Here is a 9,706-nt window from a genome sequence, read left to right on the forward strand (position 1 = left end):
CAATGTGGCTAAGTGTTGATGCGACTTGATCAAGTGGGGATAGAAGCGTAAAAATTGCCCAGAATTGGAGCAAACTGATCAGGCGAAGGCAGATGGAGCAACTAGACCTGGCGGTTGTGCGAGTTATTCAAGAGAAGTCGAAATTAGGAAGCAGCGAAGGATGAGTCATAGAGAGAGAAAGAAGAGTGCCTTCCTATGCAAGGGATTAATGCCAAATCATGAGGAACTTACCCTAGGGATTGGTGCCCCAAGCTATCCTATAGATAGAAGAAGAAATATGGAAGAAATCATCATCGAGAGAATCAATCATCCAACATACCGAGTACCATCTCCTCTCATATCATCACTCACATCCTAGTTAGCATGGAGCAACCGGAATCAAAGTTCTACCACAACAACCCTCTCTTCTTCCTCGTCTTGGGAGAAGAGAGCTTAGTTTAGAAAGAAGCTTGGTCATTCATGTTTTGTTTAAGTCCCGAGGGGTTGATACATTTGTTTACTCTATTTTACGTTCATTTTTAGATGCTTTGTTGGATCTACAGATACTTTTAAGTTTTCTTAAATTAGATCGTAATTTTCACATTTGTTGGCGCTCTGTTTTTTTAATCTGAAGTTTGATTGTTGTTTAAGTTGAAATTGCTGGAGTTTTTGTCGGTTGAAATGGAATTTGTGATGGATGTTGGTTTAGATCAGGAGTTTTCGGAGTTGGATTTTGTTCTGATCGTGTTCGGTTATGTTTGATTGTCGTCGATTGCTTAGATCTAGTGCCATAATGTGCCGATCGTTGTTTGTGGTCTCGGATTTATGTCTTCTTAGTTAGATTTACGTCGATCTGAGTTTTTACCTACGTCAGTTGCATGAAATTAGGATAGGTACTGGTGATCTGCTTTCATTCTGTTCAAATTGCATGGATCTAGTTCAGATATACTTTGTTTCATGTTTTATGATAGATGCTCTGTTCAGATCTGCCGTAGTTGTTTAGCTAGTTTATTTTGGCTGTTTGGAGAAGAAGAAGATAGTGACTAGTTAGCATAGCAGTCTCTGTCACCTTTTCATGGGTTTCATTTAAGAACTCATACGGGCACTCATTCCTACGCCTAGAGAATGTTGGTAGGATGCCGAGCACATTCGTCTTGATCTCAATGACCCTCTGGCGCTGATTCATCACTATAGCTTGGGCTGGCTCACCATCGAGATGGGCAGTGAGCGAACTAATCTCCGGATTTGGATCGACTACGTGCGCCATGTCTCTGATTTTTGTTTCCTCTGTATCTGTCTCTGAAGATGATTTAGGATCCTCCCTTCCTGACGAAGTCCAATCCTCTTCACTTTCTGAACCGAACGTAAATGGATCTCCCGTGGATAACCCCGATCTGGTGGTAACTGTAGATGTTGTGTCCTTGACTTGCCAAATAAACTGCTCGTTCCTCCACTCAGATGAGTCACCCAGTGTCCAAACCGTGAGCCTCTGCTCATAAACTGAAAATAAAGAAAAAGAAAAGAGAAATTAAAACTATGTACGCCTAAATCCTCTAAACACAATCACAAATTACGCCATCCATCCCCGGTAACGGCGCCATTTGAAAAGCCACTTGGAGCTAGAGTGTGTACGGTGTGTTCTACTGTTCTAGGTCGAGCTACTAAGTCCAATGAATCCACTAGATCACTAGGTCTAGGAACTCAAGGGAATATAGAAAGACTCAGTCGTTGGACACACAAGCTAGTGTTTCAAAGATCCCTTAACCCGTTATACTATAGATTAGTATAGAGAAGCAGAGGTCGATCCCACGAAGATGGACGCGTAAGAAAGCATCTAGAGACCTTGGTATAAAAAGCGGCTGCTGCCACGCAAATTGGGTTGAGGTTGACTACTATTAGACCTAGGCACAAAATCAAACACTAGACCTAGGAAACTGTAAACATTATGCTGACATCGAACATTCTCATGACTACGAAATAACTAACTACCTTTCTAGACTTAGCAACCAACTTCCTAATCCAACTAACAGAAAGCTAATAAAAGTGGGGACCAACTTCCAGAAATATCAAGTACGGAAGGAAAGTTGCAACTAACTAACTAAGGATTTTACTAACAGCAACACGCATCTCATCAATTGAATTAAACACGAACATGAAGAAAACAGAGCATGCATCTAGATTCCAACAGAATATAGAAATTCGGACGTCGGAAACTTGCAAACAGCCGGAAATAAAACAGATCTACATATACTAGACGGAATGAAAAGAAAACACGAAAGCTAGGCATATATCTCGATCACTCTGTTTCAGATCCAAACGTCGGATGTTTAATCCACTCCGGATCCAAGCAATCCGAACCCAACAACAACCTGATTCAACTCCATAGTCTCAGATTCAAACGTCGGATGCTTAACCCACTCCGGATCCAAGCAATCCGAACCCAACAACAACCTGATTCAACTCCATAGTCTCAGATTCAACAAATTTGCTCCGATCAACGCTAGATTCCAACGATCTTACTCAAACTCAGCAACCAACATGAAATTCAGACATCCAACTCAGCGATCGTAACAAACTCAAAATGAAAAACTTCCATAATAGAAATCAACAGCAGCTCAAACACAGAAAATATAAATTGCATAAACAACGGAAATTTAACAGCAAACAGTGCCGAGCTTCGAACGGCGAAGCTCGGTGAAATTCACGACGGTAAAGTAAAATGAAAGCGATTAAAGTGTATCTTCGCCCTCCGCGAGGACGGTGTAGCCCAACTACGGACTAGCAAAGTAAAACCCAGACCCCTACAATTTCCCGATAAAACCCAAAAGTATGTAGAAGAGAGTGAGCTAGAGCAACAATCTGGTCATCAGGCCTCCACCGAGAAGGTCCCCTCTGATTGCATGCTTTCTTCTTTATATAGGTGCGGACATAATCTTCTAGAAGCCTTCGTAGAAATCTCCATTCTACCCTTCAGCCCCTTGATTTCCTCCGTCTTGTAATTTTTCTTCAAATTGCTCACTTATTCGCCAGTTTCCTTGGACCATGCAATTGTCCTTTTCTATTCCTGGATCTGGCGAAAACCTTCTACATAACTGGCTTAAAACATGTGTTAGACCCCGCAAATGAATGAGTTTCACCCCTAAATCTATGCATGAAATTAGTCTTATCAACGGCCTACCCCAATACCTGGGGCTGCTCCTTCTCTTGAAATGATGATTCTGTCCCTTCTAGATAGATGATCATTTATAGCAATCCACTCCTTCTAATCCTCAAGCTTCATGGCGTGCATTCTGATCAATATAGCACCCTTTCTGCGTTCCTTTCACCTGAATTTCTTCCGACCCTTTCCTCGTGACTAGTATCTCATCGTGCACACTTTAGCAACCATTATCCATTTAAGCATGCTATCATGACCTGTATCCAAGACTTAGAACGAACCTTATCATTGTCCATATGTCTCGGGACCCTATTGCTTATGTCACGGGCTTCGGACGAAAGCGGTACCAAAAAAATGCTTCATAAATATAAACAATAATTTGACCCTTCCAACATTAAAATTCTGGCTTGTCCACTAATCATCACAGTATTATATAAGAGCATTAGTTAGATGGCCGATCTTCTGAGGCCATCATAGGCCCGGAGATCGGCCGCCATTGCGGAGAATGGGCTGATGAAAGGCCCTCGCTCGCCACCCCCAAATGGTCGTTGGGTCGGCCATGATCGGCCCATCATTGCGGCGATAGGACCGATCATCGGCCCTATCGGAATTTATAATATTCCTTTAATGTTTTTTAAACCCTCAATATATACCTCCATACCCCATTACTTACATTTATCCCTTCATTTTAACTTTATACTTATAATTTATTTTTCTCTTAGAAATTATTTTTAACTAGTTTAACTTATTTTATTTGATACCAACAATTACCAACTAATTACCTACAACAATTACCTACTAATTATCTTATTCTAATTACCTACAACATGAAAAATCAAAGCAAACATTAATGACTTATAGCCCCCTATCATGTCGGCACCTTTACCGACACCGTTGTCCTCGAAACGGAACCGGACAACCTCCCCCCACTTGAGATGTTTGTGTACTATGGCTCTGAAAGCCCATACTACGGTCCACCACCATCATCACCCACCCCCTACTACGGACCACCCCCCCAGCCACCCCTACTACGGTCCACCACCCCAGCCACCCCCTACTATTGTCCACCACCACCATCCTACTCTGACAACTTACCTCAAGCTTCCCCCATCGTGTATTCAGCTATTGAGAGGGAAATGTTTGCGATCTTGCTGCCTAGGTTTTTGGATCTAATCTAAGCATGTTGTCCCTCAAATTCCTATCTTTCGGCTGATGATTTGTGTTTGGATGCTGTGGTTGGTCGATGGGTTGGAGCCTGAGGGTGTGGATGGGTTTGGAGGCTGGGGGTTTTGATGGATTTAGGGTTTGGAGGCTGGGGGTTTTGATGGATTTAGGGTTTGGAGGCTGGGGGTTTAGTTGGGTTTGGAGGCTGGGTAGGGCTGGCAATTTTCTACACGACACGATAATCCGACACGAATCCACACGAAATTATTGGGTTGGGGTCAAGTCTTATTGGATCTGTGTCCTTATCGGGTTGACCCATTAAGAACCCGATAATTTCGGGTTGGGTTCGGGTCGGATGCGGGTCGGATACGGGTAACCCATTAAGAAATAATATTATTATTTTTATTATTATTTAAAACTATATATATTACTTTAATATTTTAATTTCTTATAAATTAGGTTTAAATAGTATAAAACGAATTTTAATTGTGTAAATTAGGTTAAAAATTAAGGTTTAATCGTGTAATATTAGGTTTTAATCGTGTAATATCAGGTTCGGGTTGTTATAGTGTCGTGTCAACCCATATTATATCGTGTCGATAACGGGTTCGTGTCGGGTGCGGGTCGTGTTCGGATTTGAAGGTAGCAGGTCGGGTTCGTGTTCGGATTTACAGTTTCCTTAACAGGTCAGGTTCAGGTTAGGCCTTATTGGGTTGGGTCATTATCAGGTTGACCCGATAACGACCCAATCCGCACGATTTGTCAGCCCTAAGGCTGGGGTGTTGGACGGATTTAGGGTTTGGATGCTGGGGGTTTAGATGGGTTTGGAGGCTGGGGGTTTGTGATGATTTAGGGTTTCTTAAAATGGGTTTGGAGGCTGGATGTTGTGGGTGTTGATGGGTTTGGAGGCCGGATGTTGTGGTTTATGGTTGTTCTTTACACCGGAGGTTGTGGGGTTGGATGCCATGGTTGTTGTTTAATCTGGAGACTGTGGGTTTGGAGGATGTGGGAATGAATGTATTGGTTTTTGTTTTATGCTGTTGTTGTGATTGTGATGAATGGTTATGCTTGTGTTGCTCATACTGAGGCTTTTGCATTGTTTGTTGTGTCTGTTATGATGTTGTATGGTTTGCTGATGCTTGTGTGGTCCCTGTGATGATTTTGTTTGTGTTGCTTCTTGCTGAGTTGTTCTTATTAATAAGCCACCCCTGTTCTATGGTTAGGAGGTTTATCTGTCCATGATTTACACATGCTATTTGAGGGATTAAGCTTAAAAAACCATACAAATTCTTGCACATTACAAGTCACCCCTGTACATGGTTAGGAGTCTGTTATGTGTGATAGGGACCCTTAGAAGCCACCCCTATACAGGTTTGCAGGCTTCCCTATGATGAAAGCGTTCTGAGGGATTAGGATTTTAGAAGCCACCCCTACATTGGTTTGGAGGCTTTACAAAATGTAAAAACAGTTGAATAGCATAAGCCACACCTAATTCTGAGGCTTACTCAACCAACTGACAAAAAATATGATTCCTACATGATTAACTAGAAGCCTACAGCTTTTGTGACACTTGAGATGTCATAATTTGTACTCACATCATGCTCTGGCTGTTGGAGGTATGCCACAACAGCCTTCAAAACTCCTTCTTCAACCTCTAATGCATCTGGCAGTGTCCACATCCTTGCTAACCTTTCTTTATTCATGTGTGGAGTCTTGTAGCCATTCCACCCTTGCACCTTAAGAATCTCAGTTAGACAACCTTGTAGAGTAAGGAAAACATTATTGAGTGTGTATGGGCTAAGCTCATCAAAGGAGCTATGCACATTCCTCAACAACTCATCCACTCCCTTAGCTACCTTATCATCCCGTAGAGATTGGATTGCTCTAAAATATCTCAAATCCAACACATTGCAATCTGGGGATTGTGGTGGTTGGCACCTGATGTGAAACTTGAACCCATCTGTGGATGCAACTGACAGAAAGTCAGCATCATTGTGGTGTATATGAGGCTTGGCATTGTCTTGTTGAATGAAAATCTCCTTGCTCATATTCTCTGGTCATTTTGCCTTGATTGCTGGTATGATCTACACATATGATCTGTTACTATATGCCTTGTTAACTGATTGAATTGGCTTTATCTCCAGAGTGCCTCTTGGTCTGTTCTTGGACTTCCTCTTTGCTGGCTCCATAGTTGTGAATGGAAATATGCATATTTTTCCATCAAAAATGACTTCCCCATTTTTTGCAATATGTGGCCTACACACAGCACACATAAACATTACCTTTGTGATGAACCTCTTTGACTTACATGCTCTGTATGGCTCAGTTTCACCGGGCAGGAGGTAGTACCTATCTGAAGTCTTAGCCATGTAAAACCATTTTTCATCTATGTTCAGCACATTGTGCATTGGGTGATATTTTAGCATACCATTGGCTATGAGTGGTTGGATATGGCTTAGACTCCATCTCATTCTGACAACTTTGTTTGAAGAAGTAAGTATAGGCTTTATGGCATTTGTGTGTGGCCTTAGTTGGTATTCTTTCACAAACCTACCAACTGTGCTCTTGCTTACATCAAGTTTATAAGCAAGCTTACGGATGTTAGATCTCTCAAGAATTGACAGCTCTCTTACCTTGGCAGCATCAAGTTGGAATTTATCTTTGTGCTCATATCCTTTAACTCTGCCTTTTATGTTGACAGGTACCCCACTCTGAATTTGAAGTTTTGCTTCTGCCCAAATTCTCTGGGCTGTGTTGCTGCCTTTTGAATAGCTCCAGATGATACTTCTCCTGCTTTGCTCCATTGCAGCAGTGTCTGAGCTAGCAGATTTTTTTTGCTGGTTGGTATTATGCGTGATTCTCTTCCAGCAGGCTCCTCCTCCGTAGCCCAGTGATGAAAATTTTCTGAGGGCACAAGTTCTAAAAAACTGAAGTTGTAGTTAGTTCTAGTCCTTTTATAGCTATGTTTAGCTTGAAATTCCCTCCAATATTGTATGTTGTAAATTGTGTTCCCTCCATTAGTTTGAATTGTTTTCCCTCTTTGGAGTAGGTAGTTGGGGTATGGCCTCTCAACATGTATGGAATATGTGAGCCATATTTGTGTGTTTTTGAAGAATTTTCACTTCATATCCCCAAAAATTTCATTGTTAATCACAGATTTGTTAATCACATTACTTATGTAACCACATTATTTTTGTATTAATCCTTTTAATCACATTAATTTTGTAATCACAACATTAATTAATCACAATACTTATGTAACCACTTTAATTTTTGCATTAATCACTCTAATCTCTGTTTTTTTTAATCACATTCAATTTGTATTCACAAATGTAATTAATCACATTAATTTTTTAACCAACTAAATTTCGCATTACTCCTTTTAATCACATATTTTTTTAATCACGTTACTTTTGTAATCAAACAATTAATTAATCACATTAATGATTTAACCAAATTAATTTTGCATTAATCTGTTAATCACATTAATTAGTTAATCACATTTATTATTTAATCACACCTCATTTAAACAACAATAAAAGAAATACACCCATGTGGGACCCAAACTCCACTACACTCCTTCATTTAATACAAAGTCAAACAACTCCTTAAAACCCGTGCCCGGTTAAACCGGGATGAATTTTGGGGGACGGAGGGAGTATATGTTTACTGTGGAAAGACTTGATGGTTTATTGCTCTTCTATATTTGGTATGAGAATCCTATTGGCAAAAACTAAGTTCTTGTGCTATCCATGTGTTCTACATGATGCAATATGGTGCTGAGGTAATTACCTCGCTTGTGATCTCTCTCGGTCTGGGCCTGATCCTTGCCTCAAGGCTTCCCCTTGCTCCTCCTCCACTCCTTGCTGCACTCCTTGAATTTGAGTGAATTTATGGTGTCGAATTGTGGGGAGGAGAAGGGAGATGAGGGTTGTTTATATATATCTCAAGTCTTGGCTTTTTGCCTGAAATCCTTGGAAAGTGATATGCTATTTCGGGTTACAATCTTAGCTTGCTTTTGAGCTTTGTGATATTGTTGTTTTACTCCAAAATGGTGCAAGTTCTGGGGAAAGGCAAGTCCTCCCTTGGCTGTTCCTTGAGTCTCGATAAAAGGGAACCCTACTCCTCAACTTTTGGCTTGTGGTTGAGCCTTATTACTTGGTGGTAGCTTGGTTTTGATTCCTAGATGATGCAAGTTGAAATGAGACAATTTGTGGCTGATCTCACAGCCAAAAACCGCAGCCTCTTGGCTGCTCTACGTCGCCTATTACTTTCCCTTTCTTAATTGAGCTTGTGCCTCCCTTTCCTTTCATATGTGTGTCAAAAATTGATCCCCCTTTGATGTTAACATTGTAGGTGAAGTGGATGTCACATTTGGAGCTTGGCGGCTGTGAGATCGAGAAGGATGGAGAGGAAGATTTCACTCATGTCATCTTTATTGGCTATTTTCCCAATGTAGTTAAAAGCCAAGTCAAAACCTTGTATCTTTGTAAAAGAGTAGCTTGTGTGTATATTTTTTCTAAGATTGTGCTTGTAGAGAATCTTTCCTTATGTAAGCATGTACTATTGCATCTTCATTTCTTGAAATAATACTCCTCAAAGTATTTATCTCATAAAATTATATCCCTTACTTTTATCCTTGAATTAAAATTTCTCTGCACTTTGTTTCTCCCAACAACTACTTGATTTATTCCAAAATCGAAGATTACAACGAAAATTCTATGCCCACACGCCTTCTAAACGAGAATTAATTTAGCTAATACGTCTAATTTATCTCGAAAGACAGGAACGAAATTCCGGGGCGTCACACTCCAAAAATTGAGCAATACAATGTTCCTAAAATATACTACAATAAAATGTTGAGAGCTTGAGAGAGAATGAAGAATGTTTTTTTTTGTGTGTAATTCATCCACAACTCTATGCCTTTAGACACAAAATTAGGATATGAGAGATCATGGAATTAAAACATCATAAATTATAAAATTAAGAGAATATAGGTTATAAATTTTGTTAAATGCTCATTATCCTATTTAAAGATTTGTAACCGCTTACTCACTTTAAGTGCCTATTAAAATATTTAAATATATATTCATGAGAGTTACTTATAAATGTTCAAAGGATAGTGATTTAGAGACATAATGTCCCCATGCCATAATGCCCCTATGTCACTTTGCCGTAGCTATATTTATATCATGACTAATTTACCTAATGCTATATTAAGTAAATTTATACCATTAGATTATGATTGTTTCACATAATATAAAATTATATCATGACTAATTTACCTAATGCTATATTAAGTAAATTTATACCATTAGATTATGATTGTTTCACATAATATAAAATTCTTAATACACATTAATACACTTCTTTGGATATATACATACGGCAAGATTGGAATATTAA

The 9,706-nt window shown here is 39.8% G+C and overlaps 1 protein-coding gene across 1 annotated transcript; it reads right to left on the reverse strand.

Moving 5' to 3' along the window:
* Positions 1–6,384: 6,384 nt before the first annotated feature.
* On the reverse strand, positions 6,385–7,104 carry LOC121779044. The gene has a single exon (XM_042176395.1). It carries the CDS (start codon positions 7,102–7,104, stop codon positions 6,385–6,387), a length of 720 nt encoding a protein of 239 aa, XP_042032329.1.
* Positions 7,105–9,706: the final 2,602 nt, after the last annotated feature.

The sequence above is a fragment of the Salvia splendens genome, chromosome 19, assembly GCF_004379255.2.
Source record: "Salvia splendens isolate huo1 chromosome 19, SspV2, whole genome shotgun sequence".
NCBI classification, from domain to species: domain Eukaryota; kingdom Viridiplantae; phylum Streptophyta; class Magnoliopsida; order Lamiales; family Lamiaceae; genus Salvia; species Salvia splendens.

Excerpts from the sequence above, each read along its gene's own strand:
- LOC121779044 (XM_042176395.1), bottom strand. The coding sequence starts at position 7,104 with ATGGAGCAAAGCAGGAGAAGTATCATCTGGAGCTATTCAAAAGGCAGC.